This window comes from Tachypleus tridentatus, chromosome 6 (assembly GCF_004210375.1).
Source record: "Tachypleus tridentatus isolate NWPU-2018 chromosome 6, ASM421037v1, whole genome shotgun sequence".
In the NCBI taxonomy this organism is placed as follows: Eukaryota; Metazoa; Arthropoda; class Merostomata; order Xiphosura; family Limulidae; genus Tachypleus; species Tachypleus tridentatus.
Genome location: NC_134830.1, coordinates 64536404 through 64563225, shown reverse-complemented (window position 1 = coordinate 64563225; position 26822 = coordinate 64536404). Strand labels below are relative to the sequence as shown.

Genomic DNA, 26822 nt, shown 5'->3' with positions numbered 1-26822 from the left:
CGTGATGAATGGTGACGATACTCACACAATTAAAACACCGTGATGAATGGTGACGATACTCACACAATTAAAACACCGTGATGAATGGTGATGACAGTGTATTAAAGTAGACACAATATTTCCTTGATTCAAACAGATTTCTGACATTCACTTCTTCCTTTATACATGTATAATTACGTAGGAAGGTCTTCAAGTACTTTATGTAACATGATTTAAACTCACCATCATGTTTTCTTACGAGTCCACCCCATAAACTATGTTGATTTTTGAACTCTCTTCTGAAGACCAGTGACAGCATTATAAGTTCTGCTTTTGAATGAATACTTACTAAATTTCCACCTGTACAGACACGAACAAGTAATTAAATCTAAAGTAAAATATAATAATTTAAAAAAAAATAAAGTTTTATAGTTATGTATAACATAACTTAAGACAAAATAAATTATTTCATATTCTTCTCCAGTTGTGGTTTGATATATATGTATATATACATATATGTATATAGGCTGTAAGAATATTAACCAATAAATAAAATAACATGTTTATATTTCCAGTATATAATACAAGGCCTTCCCAACTCTAAAGCATCACAAAACGGTAATTCAAATATATATTTTAATTTAAAGAATCTAAATAGCAGGCAAAATAGTAAATAAGAAATTAATTATACCTCTGATACAATAAGTAGAAAATATTCAAGCTAATATTTATTTTCAGATTTCGTATAGTAACATCCAGAGACATAGTTCGTAACACACACACAAATAACATAAGCAACCCTTATTTAGTATTTTGCTTATTTTTACATCTAACCTTGTTGAAAGCATGCCAGATTCGCATCAGGCCATGATACTTTCTTTGTCTCAACAAAATAACAGTATTCTCCACCAAAATCTTTCCAATGAGAGAGATGAGTAGGGCATATCCCGTTGTCGAGATTAAGAAGTCGTGGTGGTTTCTCTATTAAGATATTAAGGAACAAAACTATTATCATTGAAACTTATTCATTACAGAGATACGAAATCACATCAATAACTGAAAAAATCACATGCGAAACATACACATATCTCTTGTGTGTATATACATTATGATACTAACAGTATTTGAACAGCTCAAACAAACAAACCAATTTCAAATTCTAAATTAGGTGTTTGTTTACCTTTGGCGTTAATTGTAACCCGAAGGCTGTTAGTGATATTTTTCGCCAGTATTTGGTGTATTTAAAATGGCGTGAAATGTCACTCTTGTTGCAAGTCAGCTTCAAATGAGTCAGATTTTGGGGTTTGTCTTTCCTGCAGATACGACAAAGCTCCATAACGCCCCCAAAGTGCTTTTTAATATTCAAGTTTTGGTTTTTTCATCATTAAAGCAAATTCTGAATGTTATTTGTCCAACATTTTTTGAGACAGCAGACACAACAATATGATACTTTGTCATACTGAAAGAAGTATATTCTTTCCCTTAAAATTCCATCATTGCAACCAAAGTAACAAAACCCAAAATGTTATGACACAAAAAAGTATTTTAATTCTCTTGACCATTTATCGTGGGTCAAGTAGAAACCGGTTAAACAAACAACCACCATGACACAATTTTGCAATACAATAGGGCATTCATAACTCCCTTAACCATTTATCGTGATTAAAGTAGAAAACTTTTAATTAGATTTTTGAAGTCATTATAGCCTTTCACTTCAACTTAGACGTTCAAGATACAATGAGAGCTTATGCTTTATGTTCAAAGTTGTGAAGAGTGGTTTATAGGTGCGGTCTGTTTTAGAAGTATAAAAGCTTGTATTCAGCGCAGAATTAATATATTTACCTGTAGTACTAAACACTCATTAAATTAATGACCCTTATGCAACTTTGTTTTATAACACGTTTCAAAACCATCAATGAATGAGATGTAATTAATGTCAGGTGAGCACGCAAATATTTATAGTGTTAGCACGCCCAATGGTCTTTCTTTGCAGCAGATTACTCAGAATGGATAACCGGGTGGAATGAAGTATTTCAACATCTGATAATTTTGCATCAAGATCCTATTCATATTTGAAGCTGATCTCTTTTTCTTATAACACCTTGATTCTAAGAGTATGTCAATTTACAAGGAGAGGAAAAACCTTCATTCTAAAAGTATGTCAACGGAAAAGGAGAGGGAAAACCTCCATTCTAAAAGTATGTCAATGTACAATGAGAGGAAAAACCTTCATTCTAAAATTATGTCAATGGAAAAGGAGAGGAAATATTAATTCTAAGAGTATGTCAGTGCACAAGAGAAGGCATTCGTGAGAAAGGCTTAGACATTTCAGTTCCTATTAACCCAGAATAATCAATTAAAATTCAGTTAATTAGCATGCATTTTGCGACTTCAATTTGTATAATTGGTTCTTGTTTTAGGCTTATTTATATAAACTGAGCGGAACGAATGGATTTTTGATTAGTATAAAAAACAACATTAAAATACTTACGGGAATTTACTTCACAGATAAAACCTCTCCTTTGTCGGCAACTTGCTACCTTCCAAGTTCCGTCCTTTAATTTCATAACACAAGTGTCTATGTGATTGGGTAAATCGCGGGGTTCGTTTTCACCCCAGTTTGTGTAAAGCACAGGCCATTCTGAAACCCAGAAAAACCTGCCTGTATCTTCCTAGAATGAGATTCATGTAACAATAAGAAGAGCGTTATAATAGGCAAGTAATATACTAACATCTACTGTATTTTAAAATTACAACAAAAATAGCCTGAAGCGCTATAATTCTACAATCTTTACCAATAACTTATCAATATGAGGATCGTTCCATCTAAGAACAGTGCTAATTTAAACATGCCCGACTTCAAGCTAAGATTTTTCATTAAAATGTTATCATTTTCAGTGTCAGTCTAATCTGTTTTATGCTATTTTATTACAGAACTTCAGAAGATTGAAAACAGACTCGAGACTCCCAACTCGAAACTAACAGAACATTCGTATGATATTCTAAAGGATACACTGTTTTAAGTCAATCATAGTTCAAAGATTTATAATAAAGTTTAAATTATAACTGCAAATTATATATCTGTATATTGGATTCAACGTAGAAAAGAGCGTCTAAAAGTACTAACATCTTGATACTGAAACTTCGTTTAGTGCTATTCTTAAAAAAACAAAGCAATAAAGTGTGATTTATTTTTGTGCGAAGTTTTGTGTTTGTTCCAAAAGGTTGGTGAAATACAAAACTATTCCTCTTCGTGGAAACTGCTTACTCATACTCTGTAAAATTTTGGGAGAGATAAGAAAGTATTTTTTTTTTGTGGTATTAACATTTATTAAAGTGGCTTATTTGCATGACTAGGATGTGTAGGTTAGGAGAAAGCAACTTACAAAGGCCCAAAGAAGAATAGTGTTTGATATGAGACAAATACGTAAAGATCGCTACTGGTGACTCAAGGAATCAGAAAGATAATGCTATTATTTCATTACATTAATTGAAACACATAAAATAATCATTCCATATATTGAATATTTGTTACAATTTCTTCATCCCCTACGCCAATAATTATATTTATCAAAGTACAGAAGGAGAAATAAATATATTAAAGTCGTCATAGCGTGATCAATGTCAAAACAACTTAAGACACACTTTTATACTTTAACAATTTTATACTTTCTGTAGCTCGGATTGTAGTAATCCAGATTATCACATGTTTCCAATGGGTGTACTCTACTGGACAATTGATTACTTCACATACCAAATTTCAAGGCAATCCTTTATAAAATACAAGAAAAATAACATCTCTAATCTTGATTAAATGTCTTTTTTTTATTTCTTCTCATCAAAAATACAGAAAATTTATTTGATAGAAAACATATTAACTTGAGTTTTAATCAGTTTTTTTTTCAAATTTGGTACACTGATAGATATTTACAACTTACAATTACGAGTCTCATGTGGTGTAAATATAGGTCACGTGTGCAAAGTTATTGTGCAAAAACCGTTCTAAATTAACGAATATTCTTCTGCACTCCTGTGAAAATGCCACATGAACTATCGGTCTAATTCTTTTCTTACAGCTTCACATAAGAATAAATCTATATCGTTTTCTTATTTCATTGTAATTTGTATCAAAGATGGCTGAGTTAGAACAGCAAAACCATAAAGTAAAAGGATGTGCAGATACATAAGTATCGGCTAGGCCAAGAAATTAGGTTAACAATTTTGATCTTAAGTTTTCTAAAGAATCATACGGATGGTCGGTTATTATTGATTATTCACTGCCAGCTTTTCAGCGCAAATTTACTAAATTTTATAGCATTGTCCTAATTAAAGAACATTTAGTGTCACGTGATATTAGATTAAGCGATTAGTGTAAAAATTATTCTTGATACGATGAGTGATGACAAGAAGTTGTTAATCTAGTTTCCATGGCGTTCTTATCAATGCCATAACTGTAGCTACCAGTTTCGACGTCAGTTTTGATTTCATTTTTCTAAGTCGCACGTTAAATTATTTTTTACTTCATTTTTCTTTTTCACACATAATGTGTTTTAGAGTGGTACGCTTAATCCTTTTTAGGTCGCACCTTTACTTTTTTCTCCTGCCCGAGGATTTTTTTGATTAGGTATAATACACGTAGCAACTTAATACATTATTTGATATCCGTTTCTCAAGGTTTGCGAGATAATAGATATTCTTATAAGTTAAATTTGTACTTACATCTTTTTTCAGTCCAATCCACAGCGGTATTTCAACTGAAAGAAGCAATGTTCGAAGAAAAAGATGAATTCCTATGTCAGTAACTGACACCAGATGGCCTCCGTTTTCTTTGCACGTTTTTTCTGCGTCATGCCAAGAGGCAACTTTTTTTGGGTGAACAAAAAGTTGGTAACAGCTTGTACCAAAGTGGTACCAACCACTATTAGAGCACTGAACCTCTTCTGGGGCAGGCGAGACCATAGTTTTATCTATGAAGAGAAATACTATGTTAAAAATAATGAAAACAACATTTTGTAGATCTAAGTCCAGTAATATTTTATAAGACAAAAAATAAAACAATTCTTAAAAGACAATTCAAGAATTAAGTGCTATTATCAGTGTTAAGAGTAATTAAGACAAATATTTTTACATGATTGACAAAAGCCACGTATTCCTTTGTTATTCATAATCATACAGTACAAATGCAAATACTACCTTTGTCAGATATAATATTAATTTGTTAAAGAATGTTATTTAATATGTTTAATGAACATCACAGATTACATAAGAGAAAATGGGAATTTTATATTTTATGTTTAAAAGCTAATAAATGATACAAATATTTTATATAAACACCATGATGCACAATGAATATTTTACTCAATGTTTCATCTAGACTGCCACTTATTATATCTCCACACTACTAACTATTACAACATTCAATTGATATTACTGCTTGTCATTTGGTTTGTTTTGTTTGTTTGTATGTGTAGCGCAAAGCTACACGAAGGTCATCTGCTCTAGCCATCCCTAATTTAGAAGTGTAAGACAAGAGGGAAAGTAGCTAGTCATCATCACCCGCCGCCATCTCTTGGGCCACCAACGAATAATATGATTGACCGTCACATTATAACAACCACATAGCTAAAAGGGCGAGCATGTTTGGTGTGACAGGAATTCAAATCGGCGACCCTCATATTACTAGTCGAGTGCACTAACCAGCTGGCTATGCCGGGTCCTGCTTGTTATAAAAGAATTATATTGCGCAATAGACTTGATATAATATCACTGTGAAAATGATAATATTTTTATCGCATCATTCGCTTCATGTTCTTTATATATATATTTTAATATGAAAACGGGCTCACGCAGGCTGAGTAACAACACGACAAATTAAATGATCTATAGTATCTAAGCTGGCGAAGTAAAATTCGTTATTGGCATTGAACCAGTACTTAGTTTATCCTATTCTAGAAATTGAAATAATATATTGCATTATACTGTATTACTATATCAACCTTTTTCACCCAGTAGCTTAGTATGCATAGCAAGCTTAAGCGTTATACACATTTAACAACAGAAAATGTTATATGCCAATGTTCTTATTTTACCTTGAAAATACTCAATGTGTATAAAAAATAACCAAGTATTATGAATAAAATATAATATTTTAAAATAAATACATTTTAGACCTGAGATTTTGTAAAGAGTAGGCTATATCTTTTGTTTAAATAGGAAAGAGGTTTTGTGAACATTTTAAGCATATTTTAGTCCTAACTTTGACTTAATGGTTACGGCTCTCAACTCACAATCTGTGGGTCGCGGGTTCGATTCCCAGTTAATCGAACATACCTCCTTTTTGCTGTGGGGGCGTTACAATGTTACGGTCAATTCTATTATCTGTTGGTAAAGGAATAGTAGTTGGCGGTGGGTGGTGTTCACTAGTTGCCTTACCTCTAGTGTACCACTATTAAAAACGAGATGGCTAGCGCAAATAGCCCTCCAATAGCTTAGCTCAAAATGCGCTTTGCTTTGTTCCGGTTTTGAAAACTTGGGGAAAAAATCGAATTTTGTATTTAAAAATAAATTATTAGGCTATTTAAAAATTAGCAATTTCTCATGTATTGCTTATTTTAGTAGGCTTTATCAAAAAAAAAAGTGTTTCTAAATGCATATGGTTTACAGAACAACAGCAACATGTTATATATAGTAAGTGGGTCAGTGAACACGTAAATACCATTATCGTCCTTCTAAGAACATTCACTTGCACTGTTAAGCTTATTCTAAGGATTCGGTCCATCGATAGAATGAAAACATCTTATTTTCTTCTAGTGTTGATAAAACTAACACTTTTTAAGTTAAAAAAATTATTTACTTATATATATATATGCTATATAGAGGACTTTACATAAGGAATGGCATTTAAGTAAGTATTTTTATTTCCATTTTAAAAGCTTACAATTAAGAAGAAGTTCAAACATAGCGTATGACTTTTGTGATTCGAAACGTACAAGATACACAAAGAGTAGAAGAAGTGAAGTAAAAGATAGACAGTTGAAAATGATAATAGGTTGTAATACGAGATTCTTTCATCATTAAAAAATTAATTCTAAAGCAAAGGGAGAAATATAAGAGAAAAACATAAAATCAATTTAGAAATAAGATATAGCAAAATTATTTTTGAGGTTATATTATGTACAACAATACTACACATAAAATAAAACTGTTAGTTCATAGCGCAATAGTTGCAATACTTTCAATAGTTTCATTACAATGCAATTTGGGTTTTGAAGATGTAGTCCTAACACGCTTCTGCCACTATAAGTGTTCAAATTTTCAAAATGAAAGAAGCTACTTTTACACGCCTTCATAAATAGTGTTTCTACTCAGTATAATTATTAAATAATTTAGGAAACGATTTTAATCGTTCGATAATAATTTAGAAATCCAGATTTTACTTTCGAATATATCTCTTTGTTCTAAAAAACAAAGCTGCACCTAGATTATCTGCGTTCTTCCCACCGCGTGTAATGAAATCTAATTTTCAGTGTCAAAAGTCCACTGACTTACCGCTGAACCATCATAAGGCTTAAATTTCACCATTTTATAAGCAGTCCTATTTTCGAAGGAATAAGGGGAGAACATTATTTTTTTTCTGTATTTAGAGCCGTATGCGTTAACCTTCATCTAGTTTCACATATCAGTTAGTGTACATGCTGCCCTACCCAAAGCACCGAAACATCTAGTTGTAGACAGGGGGTTCTGTATAGTGGCCTGGATAATTGCTTTTTTTCTCAAATTCATTCTTGTAATTAGACTATATAGTACAATTTGTTTTGTACAATATGTTTCTAAATGCCGACTGTAGGATGACAACTAAAAAGTTGTCGTTTCGTATTTCGAATTGAATTATCCCTTTCAGGTGGTTCAAATGGGCACAAAATTAAAAGAGTTGGATTCGGGATGAGACTCTTCAGTACATGAGAATTTCTCTTAGAAACCAAGCTTGAACTGTTTACAGATTTTCGCACTAGAAAAAAACATTGGCCTGCAAGCCAAACAATACATAGTATTGGCTAAAGTGTTTGCACATTTTGTAACAAATAAAATAATTAGTATTAACATAAAATATAAAGTCACTTAACACTGTCAAACTGAGAAATACGTGTTGAGTTAAACATCAACATATGTAACTTGTATAATGAGACATGTTCTATGAACGTCATAAATGATTTTTTTAGAACAGCAAATAATTTTATCAGTAACCTGTAGAAACACGTTATTCAACATTTGACCTATCACAACAAAATCTTATCAAAACATAAATATTGACAAAATAAAACACCAAATTATTTCATTTTATTAGACATTCAGTACCTGATTGGTCTTCTTTCTACTCAAATAGCCTCCTAGAGGTTACGTGGCATGCTGTCAATGAGGTTATTGATTTCATTCTAATTTATCATTAGAAGCCACTACAACGTAGCTACAATAGCTGGTTTAGGGTCGTATTTAACGTTTCTCCGGCTCATTTCTTCCCAGCAGTTCTCAATGGGATTAAAATCTGGAGATTTTGCTTGTCATGGAAATTTTGTTACGTCCTCCTGATCGAAATAAACATGTAAAATACAGGCATTGTGGCAGTAGCATTGTCATCACAGAACAAAATGTTATTGCAAAACCTTGATCTAGCATATGGCAGGAATATCGTCTTTATGTGATGTCTATAGGAAGAGCCATTGACGTTTTCTTAAATGAAATAAAGAGCAGTTTGTCAATCATGATGAATAGCTACCGAAATATGTACTGCACCACCTCTTATGTGCTTACTGATGGATAAACAGTTTTCTCTTATCTGTTTTCCAGGCAAATGATAAACATGAATCCTACCATCAGCCTTCATAAGCTGAACATAGTACTCATTTGAATGGATGACATGTTCCAATATCCTAATTGTAAGTTGACATGCTGACTTGTCAAAATAACACCACAACAGCTGCGAATTCTAGTCAATATCGGTTTGCAGACAACCCTTCTTACAAAATAACCCTGTTTAGTTATTCTTCTATTAACTGTTCTTCTGAATACCTTAGAATGAATGTGTTCATGCCATTTATGTCTCAAAGTGTTGCAAGACCTCTTTCGACCTTGATGTTTTAATCTAATCAAAGCACAGTCGTGTATGGTATTAATTTTTCAGTGTATACTACTAGACTTTCTTGGAGTAATGTTTCCTGTAGTCCAAAGACGTTTCAGGATTCTGAATACAGTACATTGGGGGTTATCAAAGCGTTGATCTGTTTCAAAAAAGATTACATCAAAAACACACTCCTTAATACGAAGCAGGTGTGTTTCTGTATTTTGAAGATTAAATGCTCAAAACAACGTAGACAGACCAGAATAACAACTCGTACATGAGCAAGTTGCAGCCACAATATAAAAACAGCATTCGCGGAATGGTTTATGCAGTTAGCACTACATAGTACAGTTGAATTGCTCGTTTTTCTGGTTCCAGGCTGTTTAAGCCATAACTTTAAAGTTGGATTAAGCAGCTCTCTTAAATATATGTACTTTACGACCAATTTCAATATTCTAGCTTTGATATATATTTCAAACCAAGCACAAAGACGTTGACTGTCAGCTATTCTTCAGGGTGCAGTAAGGGCATTGTTAATTTTCACTAATAATTTCTTTGGCACATTTCAAAATTTTAATAACTAGACTTTTGTTACTTCTGAAAACACTTTTGGTTGAATTAAATGTTCATTCCAACTTCAATGATTAAATGGGCTAACATATAGTAGACTGCACGTGACTGAACCATACATATTTGTTTTGTACATTTCTAGCAGCTTATAATCTCTCCTAACTCGCATTCACATCATTCACGATATTTTTGCTTTTTCTGCCCACATTGAACCACTAATTTATAAATCTTATGTGCTTCCATTTTCTATACTGAGTACAAAGCAAGTGTTGTGTGAGTCATAATGGAAGACACCTCATACATATGTTATTTTAAATTTTAGTAGATGACTAAACCTCTGCAACCAATACGTCGAAAGGTTGTGAAATACTTAGTTAATTACACTTATCTCATTTTATAAGCGAGGAATTGACGTCACATACTACTAGAAAGTTTTGAACAATGTATATTCTTCATGCGCCAAAGGTGACCTGTTCTCAAAAATACTAAAAACAATAAACATGAGAAACATTTAATTGTAGTCAGTGATGTCGAGAAAACCCACTTGTAGAGAAAAATGTATATGCAAAATATTTTCTCAACCCAAACGAGCCGTTTTTACATATATATTTAATTGTAGTGCTTAATTAAAATTATTTTGCGATACAACAAAAGCAAAGGAAAATCTAGGTCACGAAGTTTACAGACCTTTGTACTTTTGACAAAAATAAGAACGTTTCTCCTCGCAGTTAACGTTCCGCCATTTTCCCATTAATGTGTTATGGTGCATCATTTCCACACAGTTTTTCTGAAACAAATCAGTAAAATTCTTTTACATAAGCCACTACACAGTTCTGAAATAAACCTTCACATTTATTCGAAAACTAATCATTATAGTTCTTTTAAAACAAGCCACTGAAATTACTCTCTACAATAAATCAGTACAGTTTTCTTGAATAAGTTAGAGCGCTAAGAAATAATCAAGTCCTCACAAAAAACATTCATTGTACAGCAGTTCTATACATATATTCCAAGGATTTGTAAAAACAACTTCTGTCTTTTTAAAAATAATTTTTCTATCTTCTTTCATACAGAGGGCACTCTTTGAAAACAAAGATGTTTAAAAGCTCAGTTCTTATAATATTATGGATTTTTTATATTATTTGGTTTCATTTTTTTATCTTTAGAAATGAGTGTTGCGTAACAAAATAATAGCTAAATTTAGTAAGATTGGTAATGGGTGTAAGTTTTTAATTTCGAATTTAGTAGGGTAACATGTAGTATAAAGTTAGATTATGCTTAGTACGCATAACGGTTCTTTAGGCATAGTTATAATTCAGCTCACAGTGAGATTGTAAGACAAATTAAATACATTGCTCTATTTGATAAATACAGTCTGAAAACTAGTTAATTTTCAAACTTAGGCTTAACAGTGTTAACAACAGGTCACTGATATTTAATCATAGTATCGAGTGTTTATTTTAATTCTACAAATAATGGAATGGTTAAGACTAGTTCGGGTTAAGCATTCCCAGTTTGTTAGTTGCTATAGGTGCAATGAATGGTTTTTATTTGAGAACACTGGACTACTATGCAGTTTTAAGAAGCTAGTTGTGAGGATGTTGAATTTATAGGTAGAGTTTGAAGATTGGGGAAAAGTTGGAGAATCTTAATTACAATTGAGGAAATAAAAAAGAGAAGTATAAGCTGTGGGAAGTGACAACGGGACTTCAAAATGAGCTTAAGCTTTTACATGCAAGGGAAGCATCAACTGAGATTAGCAACAACATTCAGGAAGCTAGAAAGGGTAGTATCAGGGTTAAAAGTAATGAACTTAATTGTAAAGACGCTATTCTATTAAGGAACATATTTCAGCCCTTGCCCAGCATGGCTAAGTGGGTTAAGGGCTTCGACTCGTAATCTGAGGGTCACGGGCTCGAATCCCGGTCGTACCAAACATGCTCGCCCTTTCAGCCGTGGGGGCGTTATATTGTGACGGTCAATCCCACTATTGGTTGGTAAAAGAGTAGCCGAAGAGTTGGCGGTGGTGGTGATGACTAATTGCCTTCCCTATGGTCTTACACTGCAAAATTAGGGACGTCTAGCGCAGATAGCCTTCGAGTAGCTTTGCGCGAAATTAAAAACAAACAAACATTTCAGCCCTTGGCTTATTTAGATGAGGAACTATGAAGGTAGGGAAAGCATAAGGAATAAATAAGGATATGGATTATGAGCTGAAAGAGGTTATAATTATATGTAATTCCTTGACGCAACATATAGATAGAATAGTCTGTGGGATAAATAGGGAGCAAAAAAAAACAGAGTTAGATTATACTACCCTGGGGCACAGGTGGAAACCATAACTGACGGAGTAAGATATTTTATAAAGAAAACTGGCAACGATAGCAAAAAAATAATGAAAAACGTGGAAATTGATATTGGCAAAGTGAGGAAGTTGAAGTAGTAAAGTATTTCAAGTATCTTGGTCTTTATTGTTAAATATGTGATGACTGGCAGACGAATATGGAGCAAGTTATAAGAAAGGCCAGATTTTCGATATTTGGGGAATGGTAATATACAGTTTCCTGCAAAGTTCAGGGTAAGATTAAAATTATGTGATAACATCTTGAAGTCAATTATATTGTATGAGACCGAAATTACAAGTTTGATTTGACTTGCGTTGACAAAAGTAGAAGTTTTCAAATTAATGTTTGCTAGAGGTTTTATGATGACATCCAGTTATACTGTCTGCGCTGAAACGTTTAGAAGGATATTATGGAATGATACGCGAGAAAAACATTTTCAAGTCGCAGAAGGATATTGGGAATTAGAAGATTTTTGGTTCATCCATCCTATTTTCAAGTATTGCCATAACAATCCAGCCGTCAGATTCAACGTTTTCAATTTCTATGAAAGGAAAGTCTAACTGTTTCTATTATTACAATGCTTACTCCTCTTCCATAGTTCCATAATACTGAATATTTTTCTCTTTCACAGCCTCCAGCATTGAGACTATGTTAATACATGGATTGAGGCTGCTCAATATAACTGCTTTATATGAGGCCTGTTAGTTAATGAATGAAGTAACTAGATAGATATACTATATATTGGAAGGACCAGACAGTGGCAAGATTACAATATGGAAATATCATTCATGGAAACAAATATTGATTATCAAAACATTCACGTTTGTGTAATTATGAATAAGAAACCCTGCTAAATGTATAGGAGGAGACAGTGTTATTTGTAACCTTTCTTGAAAGAAACCATGATACTTCTGGTCAGAATCGATTACGTTTTCTTTGATATATTTGAAAACTATTAACGTGAAACTGAAATAATACATACAGACTATTCAAATATTTCTATAGAACAATAGCTCAAAGCACATTAATATACTTTTTGAAGATTTTGAGGTAGTCTATCAAACCGCCCACCATGCCACATTTAACATATCCTAGTAATTTTAAATGCAAAACAACTGACAATTTTTTAAAAAAACCTCTCGTATTCTTGTAATGCACAAAAAAGATATTTATGGCAGTTTATTGAAAATCATACAAAAATATTTTGTTGTCATCTCAAGTACAAAAACAAGTTTTTAGTTTCTAGCATTGAACCGCTTCTAAATACACTACCTTACAATAAGGCCAAGAATAATTAATCAATAAGTTTATTTTCATATAATGTTGTTCAGCGTTACTGCTATCCAACGCCCAGTTAATACAGTGATATCTTTTAAACACTGTTTTAGAAAAATGTCACGAAGCGACACAATATAAAACAACATACCACTATTTTTTTCAACGCCCAGTTAATACAGTGATATCTTTTAAACACTGTTTTAGAAAAATGTCACGAAGCGACACAATATAAAACAACATACCACGATTATTTTTTTTCACTATTTCTAGGATATGAGAAGACAAATTTACTTTATATATTGAAAAATTCGTGACAATTTATAAGCTAACAACCGTATAAAACTTAATGATAATAAATGTTTATAGCACGTGAAATAAACTTATTGGTTACTGGTCGGTATTGAGCCTGTAGTACGCCATATTCTTTGAAGGTTCAACAGTTAATACTATAATATATTTCTTCACATATATATTACCTTATAATTATGTGTATTTTACAAACAATATTTATAAATATCACATGCGTTTCAATTGATTATATTTTTTTAAATTGAAAATACAATGGATTTAGATATTCGAGGCTGTATTATACTGAAAAGTTTATTAATTCCCAGAAATTCGTGTTTTCTCCCAACTTCACATTCGTAGCGACTATTAACAAACATTTCTAGACCACGAAGCTAGCTAAGAATTGATTTTAAATATAAAATGTGTCACGTAGTTGTATGAGAACAACAACAAAGTAATCATTTGTTAGATATACATGATTCTTTGACGGATCCCGTGGAGCCAGAACGCTTGTCTAAAATATCGTTAATAACCTAGACCATTGAACAGTTTTCTGATAGTCGCTTACTTTTCAAATTGTTAAATAAATTATGGCATTTTTGCTACACCCTCCAGGCTTTCACAGAAGTTACGTAATTTCAATATCTATGCATTAAATATTGTAGTTCTGGAGCGATCATAATGGTATACACTTTCAGCAACATAATCAGTTCTTTTCCTCGTATTGTAATACTGCTTCTATTAAATGAAGAAGACAGATATGATTCCAGAGCTATGTAATTTATTGTAAATTTTAATGGAGAAATTAAGGTCTTAAAACAAGAACAGCACGTTTTGTTTTGATAGTTCAAAGGGTGTCATTAAACAATCTATCAACTTCAAGCTCTCTTCAAGTTATTTTAAATATTTGCTTCGTATCTCATAAATTTAAGGCTTATCATAATGTAGAAACTTTATTTATTCCAAATAAAAACTATATATGATTTAATAGTAAGAATCAGGCTTAAATACTTACGAAATTTTATAACATACCATAGTTAATCTACGAAATAATTTTTCAACTGAAAAAGAATGTGAAAATGAATTGTAGCCTAATGTCAATATACTAAAAATGAGGATTTGCTTTAGATGTTTACTTAAAAGTTTTGTCGCTGTTTTTTTTAGTTTAAAAAACGTTAAAAATATGCTTATCTTTCACTGAGTTCATCATGCTTTTACCTAATACTAATCAATCCAATAATAGTTTGGAGACGGCTTGACTGGGTACTGAAAAAAAACTATTTTATAAATGTGCGACAAAAACCTTATCGTCTCAAAACTTTTGTTTTTTAAAAATTTGTGTTCCTCGTTATTGAGGTTTAATCACTACAATAAGGTTCCTTTCAGATTAAAACATCTTTGGCAAAATTCTTACCATTTCTGATGCTTTAGGCTGACCAGGTGCCCAGGTTGTGAAATCTGTGGGCGAGTTGTCTGTCCAGTAGAATTGGTTTTCTTCCGTGAAATCCTGCAGTCCTAACCAGGCGCTCGATTTGTGTTCGGAAAGTAACATGGCAAATAGATCTGAAAAGCGTTTTACGTAAATCCATTGGTCACATTCTTTTAGGACTTGTCGACAAAAAAAGTATATATATAAGATTGGATCGGCAAGACGAACTAAGAAGTTTAATTTACCACAACAAAATGTAATATATAAATTATAATAAATCCCAAAAAGAAAATTTGATCGTATTTTGACCCTTCATTTGGCTGCTGACTTATTATAAAAATCACAGTAAAACCGTTATTCAGTTCAGAAAACTATAGGTGTCGAATGTTACTGGCAGGCTAATAGCGTCCCTTTTTTAGTAGTTCAAATTCAAGAATGACGTAAAGTGCTTTCACGTGGTTGTTTAATGCATGTGTGAGTAAGTTGCCGTTTAGGTTGAAAATTCAAATTATTTTCATTTGTTCTTCTGAAACCACAAACTTTTATGATAATACAAAAAGTGTGAGACTTAATTAAACAGAAAGCGCAATCATCGATTTTATTCAACTTTTTTCTTATTTAAAAAAAACATAATTCTTTTTCTTATTACAATCACTCTTACCTTCTAAGGATTAACTTCCATAAGCCCTGGCATTGCCAGGTGGATAAGACACTCGACTAGTAATCTGAGGGTCGCGGACTCGAATCCCCTCCACACCAAACATGCTCGCCCTTTTAGCCACGGGGGCGTTATAATGTGACGGCCAATCCCACAATTCGTTGGTAAAAGAGCAGGCCCAGAGTTGGCGGTGGGTGGTGATGTGATAACTAGTTACCTTCTCTCTAGTCTTACAGTGCGAAATTAAGGACGGCTAGCGCAGATAGCTCTCAAGTAGCTTTGCGCGAAATTCAAAACAAACAAGAAAACTTCGATAAACAACGCCCTCTCTCAGTCTTTACGTCGCTGGAAAATACTGAGTACTTCTGATTTTTGCTTCTCTATTACTGGAAGATTCCACTTCTTAAAGAAAACTAATATCTGACTGTCGTATACTTTAGCCATATTTTTAGAAATGTATTACCACTATATATAAAATACAGAATATATGCCAACCTCATAAGTATACCGGTTGCAAAATGACATCACTGAAAACACTCGCTCATTTACTAAACTAAGCAAGATATTATAATAGATATTTTGCCAACCTTAAAATAATCATATTCACACTTGGTCAACCTTTAACTAGATCTTATCAAAAGCACCTTGGATGTGAAAAAGGTGCGGCCAGAAATTGTGTATATGAAGTAAGAGTTTAGTGTAGCACATTCATATAAAGCGTGATAGTTTGGTTTACCACAGTTCGAGATCCAGAAGGTGGAAAATCGCTGAAGTATCACTCCTGTTAATAACACACAGTGTATCCTGCAGGTTGTTTAGGCTGCACAACACATTACTATGTGTTTTGATGATTCTAGGAATATCCTGTTCACAGATCCCCAGTCCTATAGAAGATCCTGTCCATATATGTTTACCTTAGCACGGTTCTCATCACACAACTATACAAACCACAATAGACTCCCGCTCATTATATTATACAACAATAGTCCAAGTTTGATCACAACATGTCAAGTAATTTTAATAAAATCCCAATTACATTACATGCGCTTCAAAATGATCGTTTTCGTAATACACCAACCTTAATCTACACCATCGACTTTTATTACGTTAAATGTCACATAACGTTAATTAAGAAACTTCCGCTCACAGAATAATCCAAATACGTCCCCCGAAAATGAGTAGAGTTCTCCTAAGCGCATCAAAACTTTATTTGATACGAAAACATATTAACTTAATTTTTGTCAAGTTTTTATTCAGATTTTGTACACTGATACATCTTTATGATTCTCATTCGGTGTAAATACAAGCCACACGTGCAAAGTAACTGAACAAAAACCACTCAAATTTAACGAAAATATTTCAGCACGCCTGTAGAAAGTCTCATGAATTATAGGTCTGACGTTTTTACTACATCTTCATCTAAGAGTAATAGCGGACCGTTTTTATTAATTGTATTTTTATCATCCAGATTAAATATGTTTCACTTAGAGCAGCAAAACTATAAGGTAAAAGTACCTCCAGATACATGAGTATTGGTTAGGTCAAGCAAACTAGATTAGCAGTATCTAGATCAAGTTTTGAATCATACGAGTGAACGGTTATTATTTATTATTCATTGCCAACTTTTAAGTCAAACCTTTATTAAATGTTGTAAAATTCCTTTTGCTATGGTTTGTTAGTGTGTATTGATAAAAAATTATGATAACCACTCAAAAACACATTATGTGGGAAAAAATATGCGACAAAAAGAATTGAGCGTGTGACTTAAAGGAATTAAATTAAAACTGGCGATTAAACTGGTAGTTACACATATAGTATGTATAAGAACTTTACAGGAAATATTCAGTAATTAGTTAGCTAAGTAGCATATTTTTTACCCACCATTATGTCCATTAAGTTGAAAAAAATGCGGTTGATACTATTGTTAATGTTTTAATACTTAACAGTGAGAAAATTAGGACTATGGGACACAAATATAAATTTTGGCAGTGTAGGAGTCATCTTCAACAAAGACAGCTTTATATTTTTAATAGTGTGATTCGCTTCTGGAATTAGTAACCTTTGGCTGTTGTGGAGGTAGTAAATTTAAGTGCGTTTAAGAGAATGCTTGATAACAATATGAATGAAAAGGGGTGACTTTGAGATTATTTTAAATTCGTAATAATTTAGCTCAGATAATTTTACAGCCGAGATGGTCGAATAGATTCCTTGTTTTTTTATACATCACTTTAAATCTAATCGAAAACATTGTTGTGAAAAAAATGCTTCCAAAAAAGGATTAAGGGAATAAAAGTTTGCAATTTCAAACACTTAAACACAATCAGATCCTGTCTAGTTCTTCTTTTTATCAAGAAAATCTTTCAAAGATGTTAATCTCTCGTCATATGACAAACTCTACATCTAAAGCACCATTCTAGTAACTCTTCTTTGAAACCTTTCCAACAATTTAATGTCCTTTCTTAGATAAGGAGCCAGAAACTAAACACAATATTCCAAATGTGGCCTAACCAAAGACCCATACAAAGAAATTATAACCTCTTCAAACTTGTATTCAATATTTCTGTAAATACAACCTAGAATCTATTTGCTCTATCACTAGTAATAACACACAGCTTTGATGATTTAAGGGACTGATCAACCACTACACCATGACACTGTTAAGGTTATTCCCATTCAAATTATGCTTATAATTCAAATTGTGATAACCCACATGCATTAACTTACATTTCTTATAATTCAAACCCATCTGCTGCTTACTTACCCAATTCACTAAATGATCTAATTTGGAATTATTTTGTACTACATAAAGAAAGGGTATCTCCTTCCAAACCTTCAGAAGTTTACCGTTTGTGAGTTTCACATAAATAATGTTCTTTTGATATTATTTCTGTTGTGTGTTTAATTAAATTTAAACCTGGCAATGAAATAATTGGGCTTTTTATCTTATCACTATAATATTAAAAAATCCTGGTCAATTGAAATAAACATACTGGACTTACTAATTCAATTTTGCTAAAATCCGACAGTACAATTAAACATCGATTTGGATGATCCACGAGAGAAACACGTCTCATGCATAGGATTGTATTGTTATCTTAAATTTGTTGCATCACAAAGTCTTTTACCTGTGCAGCGGTAAATCTACAGAGTTACAAGATTAAAATCTGGGGTTGGTTCCCCTCATTGGACTCATCAGCTAGCCTGGTGTGGCTTTACTATAAGAAAACACACTCACGCATCACAAAAGCTGTTATTGTTCTTTAACTTTGAAACTCTTTACATTACATTGAAAGTGTATAGGAGAACAAAGAATTAGTCCTAAAATATATTGACAAAAGCCAATCTAAAACCATATATTTTTTCAACTTCTTCTTATTTTTCCATTACAGATTTCATACCAGATTGGTTCTGTGGATACGTTTTCACAGATTAAAAAAAGGATCTTAAAAATTATGGTATACAAAAGATAGAAGATTTAGTAATTTGTCGCATAAGCTAAAAATGCTTTGCCAGCTTTGAAAGATCTGAACAGTAACTGAAAAAATTTCTTCAGTCAGAAGTAAAACGACATAATAACATAAAACATTGAGAACTAAATGTTTCACCTTAATGAACTAAAAGAGAAACACAAAGATGAGCACGCTCTAAACGAGCAATATACAAATATAATAAAATAAACATGAATAAACAGATCTAATTTTCTTATGTATATATAAATCATATACATTATGCTAATATACCATATTAACATATCAATATAACTGTTAAATCTGAGTACATGTCACTTACCTTGATCCTCTTGACTGTGAATAGAAACCAGTTCTGCTTTTAATATTTTACAATGTGTTTGAGCCTTAAACCAGCTCAAGCGATCCGCTACATTCTCTCCTCCAAAGTAAAAGCATTTGTTGCCTAACAAACAAATTTATAAACAGATGAAAATTTTTACATCGTTAGTTTCTTTGACAAGAAAACACTGGTAATCATGTTTATAGTTTATCTTATATATTAGTATGAACCAGCATGGTGATGTATTTTAACTGTAACAGATTGTAATGCTTCTATTTCATTCTAAGACTTAAGTTTCATATTTGTGAGATAAGATTTATTACGCAATCTTGTTGTGATGCTTAATAAAAACACATACCTTTAGTTTACTCCTATAAAAATGTAATATTGCGATAAACTAGTGTATCATGAGTGCTGTATATTGTGTGTTTTTCCATCATCATTAGGAAATGTCGAAATTTTTTTGATCTTTTGCGCAATTTATTTCTAGGCAGTTTTAGCATAAAACACTTGATCAAGAAAACTCTTGATATTTTACAGTTCTATAAAAGTTTCTGTCTTTTTCTCTCTCTCTTATAACAAATAAGACCTACTTTTTCCGCATAAATGATAAATCATCCTTTTGCTGGCCGAGTAGATAATGTCTTTATATCATAGACGAAGACTGGTGTAAGAGTGCGACAGCCCCTCAGTGACACAGCAGTATATCTGGAGACTCACACCGCCAGAAATCGAGTTTCGATACCCGTGGTGGACAGAGCAGAGATAGCCCATTGTGTAGCTTGTGTAGCAAAGTTCCAAAGAAAACAAAAGAGTGTGCTCAGTCACGTGGTGACGTAATCGTAAAATAAAAGAAAACACGGACTTTTAGCACACTAGGGACCTTGTTTCTGAATCGGTTCTACCTGATTTTCATTGTGTTTGTATCTTCGGAGATTCATCGTGACAAAGAAAAATTTGATCAATTGAGATTACTGTGTAAGATCTACGCAAGTAAGCACCTTGTGTTTTTTGTTGCCTTAGTAATAAATACTGCTTCATTTGATATTAAACGTTTCCAGTTTTGTTTTATTTCTCACTAAATTTAAAACTTAATCGAATTTTCAAATTACTCCGCAAAATTGATACTTGATTCTCTCGTTATTAAGCAGACTTTCTAATACTTGAACGAAAATAAGAAACAATATGATGTGTGATGGGTCCATCGAATGTGGTTATTTTATAACAACGAAAACTTAATGTGAATTTTATTTTTCATATTTGGGAGTATTATTTTGATGGTCCGGTATGGCCAGGTGGTTAAGACACTCGACTCGTAATCTGAGGGTCGAGGCTTCAAATCCCCGTCGCACCAAACATGCTCGCCCTTTCAGCTGTGGGGGCGTTATATGTGACTGTCAATCCCACTATTCGTTGGTAAAAGAGTAGTCCAAGAGTTGGCGGAGGGTGGTGATGACTAGCGGCCTTACCTCTAGCCTTACACTGCTAAATTAAGGACGGCAAGCGCAGATAACCCTCGAATAGCTTTGTGCGAAATTCAAAACACACCAAATAGTTTGATTTAAACAACCAGATTCATTTTTCCATCCATTTCGATTTATTGTATAGTTCACGAAAATTAAAACTTGAATCAAGTTTAAGAGTAAAATTAATAGAATGATAAGCTTTACCTGAAGCGTACCAATCACTTGAACAAAAACCTAACGAGGACATTGTAGTTGTTTGTTGTGCAGTAGTTGTAATTGTTCCGTTACTTTTTTTGCAGATAAGCCCCGTCTTCGAGTTGCAGTTTTTATCATTCCACATCCCTGGGAAGTAATCTACCAAAACAATAGCCATCGAAATGGTTGACAAATTACTCTATAGTGACTAATACACGTATAAAACACAGGCATGTTACGTGATTTCTGTTTAGTTTTCAATTTAGATACTACATAAGAAAGCAATATTAATTTAAAAATTAGTGTACCAAACCATTATCGAAGTTGGAGCTTCCTAGAGCATAGGATGAATGGTACAGAAGCATTGTTGTTGAGGAACAAATTATATATTTGTACAAAAAAACAAATATTTTGCTATGTTGAAACTTCAAACACTCAATAAAAAATAACCGATTAATATTTTTGCTGATTTTGAAGTATATGTGTTATTATATGCTCTTCCGCTAAGTTAAATAAGCTTACATTTTGCTTCGACATTTGAACAAAGTCTAAAACAAGAGCTTCGTCGCAAAATTATTAACAAAATATTCTAAATAATATTTTCTTTAATCGATTGTATGACTATATTTTTACCTTGATGTTTTTTTACGACTTTAACTGCAGGTTTATGAAAAGATTGTTTTTGTTGCAGCTTTCTTTGAAGTAAAAATTTTTGTAAAAAATGGACATAATTACAGACTTGGTGAGTAAGTAGCTTCTATGCAAATCTATATTACAAAGAAAAACAACTAAGAGAATATGAAAGATTTGTTTATCCGATTTTCTTAAGTACACCTAACTGGAAAAGTATTAGGAACTTTTTGCAATATTGCAAAACATTTTTAATATATACATTTTAAAATAATATTTTTGTTAAATATTTATAAGGTTATAGTGATGAAAAACCTGCTTGATAATAAATTTGCTATTTCAGCTGAACGTTTAGCAAAGGACCAATCACGTTTTGCACTGCGTGTACATTAGGTGGGATGATATGTGGTAAATAACACAGATTTTTGTATATTTATTTGGAATTCACATATTTCTACTGTGTATTCAAACTGTGATAATAACTTGGCACTTAAGGACTAGAAGATTTTGCAACTAATTATGTTAAGCCATCACAGTAGCTTACAGCCTTGACTTTAGAATAATCTCTCCAACATACAACTCGAATTACTTATTAAGAAAAAAAAATTCAAGTATTTTTCTCTCCAGCAATACACCAAATAGTGATTTTGTATGAAAGCTCCTTATGCTAAAACAGACGGTACAAACTTAACTTATTGTATACTACGGTCTACGTTTATTTGCCTATACTCACTTTCAGTTATCAAACTTATTAACATTGAAATAAGAATCCATAAGTTGGTATTGTTGTTTTTCAGAACATGAACCAATAATTATCTAAATCGCATGTGAATAACAAAGTATGTTATAAACTCACACTTACGACACATAGTTTATTTATAAATTAAGAACAACAGTTTTATAAATCACTTTGACACGAAGAAACAAAACAATATTACATTTCGAATTTCGGTAAAATACGTGGGTCCAACAAGATCAGTGTAAAGTTATAAAAACTCTATAACCATAGAACTTTCTAAGGGTGACCTTCCTTCATTTTGCCCCTAAAGAAGAAAGGTCTGCACTTCAAAAACGCTCGAGTTATGGGGTTTTTATCATTTTATTAGATTTTGAATTTAGTTTTAATAGTTAATTACTAGAGATATCTTTCAACATCCATTTTTTAATATGCAATGAACATTATAGATGTTTTAAAAGTCTTTGTAAGCAAGTTGCATTCTGATGTGAATTGGCAAAATCGTGAGAAATCAGAACATAAATTAATAAGTTGCAAATTGTGTTTAAATCGATTGAACATAGCAAAACATAAAAACAAAAATATGTTACCTGACGTAAGCATATTAGCACATTTTTCTTGCCCATTCCAGTTGTTGGGCTCTCCTACAGCCCAATGAGCAAATCCAACAGGCGTTGAGTCACTCCATTCAAATCCCTCGTCGTAACCCAAAGCATTTAGTCCTATCCAAATGTCTTGCAAATTTGTTATATTTTTTATCTGCACAACAAAGAACAAAATATAGTAAACATAACAAGAACATTAAAATTTCATTATTCGCATACGATGTGTTTTATTCGGTATGGCGAAACAACAACAAAAACTACTATTTCAAAGTTTCAGGCTGGAGAAGGTTTCTTCTTGCTGTGTAAAGCTAAACACTGACACAAAGATGTGTGTTAGGCTTAGACGAGAGAAGAACTCACATTATAATCACAATTCTGAACTATTCGACACATCATTGGCATTTGTACAAAAATAAAGTTAGTTGTAAAATATTTTTACAAATGTTGATTATAACTGCCATTTACCCGCTCTTCTCCCAGTGGCACAACAGTATTATGTGCGGACTAACAACGCTAGAAACCGGTTTTCGATACCCGTGGTAAATAGAGCACGTATAGCTCATTACACAGCTTAGTGTTTAACTACGAATAAACAAACTACCATTTACCTAGATCAGGAAAGTATGCTGTGTGAAATGTGTGTGTCGTGATGGCATACATTGCAGTGAGAATACTTTTATTAATTTTTACTTATACAAAAGTGAAATAAATAAATATGTCTTAAACGATTTACATTTTAGAAGAAATGAACAGTATTTTTATGGGTATTGGAATTAACATAAAGACATTATGTAAAAAATGTATTTGGAGGGAACTGATTAACATGTGTTAAAAGAACCATTGTTTACTCTAGCAAGACAGCGATAAGTTTACGGCGTTATAACACTAAAATCCGAGGTTTCATTCCCGGAGTGTACACAGAAAATGTGGTTTTGCTCTAAAACAACCAATCAATCGAGAACCACTAAAATAAGCACAGTAAAAAAAATCGTTGGATACAAGTAAACATATACTAGATCCCTAGTTGTTCTAGATTTATTTTACAGGGAGAAATAACACATGAGAAACGTCAGAAACCAGTAAGCTTGAGGACTTATAACATTAAAAGGGGATTAGACAATTGCGATAGGTACAGCACAGATAATCCATTGCGTAGCTGTTGCACTTGAAACCAAACAGAAAACACACCATAGGATTTCACTGTGATATTTTCCAGTATAATGGAATATGCGTTTGTTAGCACATACTGAACACCAGTAAACCAATGTTCCATCACAGTAAAACATGAACTTACGTCCTCAATCAACCATGATCTTCTAACAGTACATAAAGAAAGATAAGAAATAGCTGTTCTTCCAGTGTCACCGCTGTATGTATGCAGACTTACAATGCTACAAACCAGGTTTCGATATCCCTGGTTGGCAGAGCTCAAATAGCTCATTGGGTAGTTTGTACTTAACTGGAAACGAACAAGCAGCACTTGTTAAGATACAATATATTATTGTAAAGTCAAAATAAGGTAATTTAATTTCTTCACCAAAGAAATTTTTAAAAAATCCTTTTATAAAACGTTTTATAATCAGGTCAAGAAACTTGGAAAGGAAAAAAACAACAGAGTTTTAGGTACGTACTGATTTTTATAATTCAATTTATGACCTATTATCCAAAACAACATCCAAATGCAGTTTCATGTAAACGTGAAGATTCTCTTTAATCTTTTCTCTGTTTCAGGTCATTTAATGGTTTTAATGGATACACTTATTACATTATTTACTTAGTAAGTATGACTAAAGCATATCCTTCTAAAAATCCTAGGTTCACTTTTCCTCTTCAGTGAAAAAGCCTCCCAGTGGCTCAACGGTATATCTGCGGACTTACAACGCTAAAAATCGGGTTTCGATACCGTGGTGAGCAGAGCACAGATAGCCCATTGTGTAGCTTTGTGCTTAATTCAAAACAACAACTTTAGTGAAAATAATTTAACCTGTTATCAGTCACATATGTTGAATGAAAGGTTTATACTACAAGGCTTACTGGCATCAGTTGTATATTAAAGAAATAACGTTGTCTATGACATACCGTACTCAGGAGCTTCAATATTCTATCTTATGAATCACGTATGTTGCACATGACGGGGATAGGCTCAAAAATAAAGTAAAACCAACAACAGGCATGTAAATTTTATTGCATGTTCAGTGTGAATTGCGTAAGTTAGTCGTCAAATGTGATTTATTGCTAACTTATCAATTAAGTAAAACAATTTTTAATTATAAAAAAACAGTCTTTCATTTTTTTACATCAACCTCAAAATTTTGCTTTTAAGAAACAAAGATGCATCGACATATTTAATCAAAGATTCTTTTGGGATTTTATTTCAAACGTCTCTAATACATTCTCATAGATGAAACTTTATAGAACGGACAGCAACTGCCTGTTGTGGAGACACAAGTGTAGAGGACGACGCTTCGAAAGTCTTCTGTCTTTCGTCTTCAAATCAGTGTGTGTAGGTGTTGACGGTCTTTTATAGTGTCCTGATGAATTGTGGAGAGCATATTATGATTTGTTGGATTATCACTCTTTCTGATTGGAGAAGAGATTTAGAATCAACAAATGGCAGCCACAGGTTACTCACTTCTAATCTTGAATCTCTGTTTATTAAAGTTTAATAGTGTTAATATAAAATTATTCTTTGACTTTTCTTGTTTTCCAGAATTTGTCTGTGTCGATGATTCTAGTTTTCTTCCAGTTTATTCTGTGTCCTGTTGACGTGGCGTGCTCTCCAATTGCTGAATTTTGTGTTTTCATGAGTCTTGTACTATGTTCTTTTATTCTTGTCGCGAGTTTTCATACCGTTTCTCCAATGTGTGTATCATTGTAGGAACACGGAATTTCACAGATGATGATTTTTGGATTCTCTTTGGTAGATCTTCATAGAAGACTTTGAAAAAAGAACCCTTTCATCCACACTGATAAAACCAAGTTTCTACAGACGTTATGTCAACGACACCTTCGTTATTTAGCGCCACGGTCGTGAAAACTTACCAGCCTTTTTAGAGCATCTCAATTCCATAGACAAAAAAAATCCAATTCACTATGGAAATAGAGGAGCAAAACAGTCTATCGTTTTTTGACATACTCATCAGCAAACAAGCAAGACAAATAACCACTACTGTATACAGAAAACCCATCCACATGGAAGTGTATACAGAAAACCCACCCACATGGACAGATACCTATACTTATAGTCTTATCATCCAACCTTGATAAAACGCGGTATAATCCAACACCTAAACAAGAGAGCAGAAAATATTTACGATAAGACATCCATCGAAGCATAATGCGAAAAGATCGTAGAGAGTTTTAAACAGAATGATTACATCTCCTCCTTCATCAAAAACTCCTTGAAGAAGACCACGACAGAAAGAAAAGATCAGAAAGTCACTACCACTACCATCATTTACCTACCATACCTACAACATTTCAGTGAAAACCTCAAACACATAGCCATAAAATTGAACATAGAAGTCCGGTGGAAATCCTACAATAGCTTAAGATCCATTCTGGTAAAAAAACAAACGGTGATCTACCAAAGAGAATCTCAAAAACGTCATCAATGAAATTCCATATTCCTGCAACGATACTTACATTGGAAAAACGGGAAGAAAACTTGCGAAAAGAATAAAAGAACATAAAGATAGTACAAGTTTCATGAAAACACAAAATTCAGCCACTGCAGAGC

General features: G+C 32.6%; 1 protein-coding gene across 6 annotated transcripts in view; it reads right to left on the bottom strand.

Moving 5' to 3' along the window:
• Window positions 1–26822, bottom strand: part of LOC143252698 (macrophage mannose receptor 1-like) — a 40746-nt gene that overhangs the window by 3092 nt on the left and 10832 nt on the right. For 5 of the 6 annotated variants that reach the window (XR_013029110.1, XM_076505249.1, XM_076505251.1 and 2 more), the window contains 9 exons: window positions 23069–23237; window positions 21122–21271; window positions 19452–19574; window positions 14990–15138; window positions 10352–10451; window positions 4699–4946; window positions 2471–2651; window positions 814–960; window positions 223–339 (listed from right to left, as the gene is read on the bottom strand). Coding sequence is in view for 5 of the 6 variants with exons in the window: in XM_076505249.1 (XP_076361364.1) it covers window positions 223–339; window positions 814–960; window positions 2471–2651; window positions 4699–4946; window positions 10352–10451; window positions 14990–15138; window positions 19452–19574; window positions 21122–21271; window positions 23069–23237 (1384 nt within the window). In the remaining variant the exon portion in view is untranslated. The remainder of the gene's footprint in view (window positions 1–222; window positions 340–813; window positions 961–2470; window positions 2652–4698; window positions 4947–10351; window positions 10452–14989; window positions 15139–19451; window positions 19575–21121; window positions 21272–23068; window positions 23238–26822) is intronic. The other variant, XM_076505252.1, reaches the window with a different exon arrangement.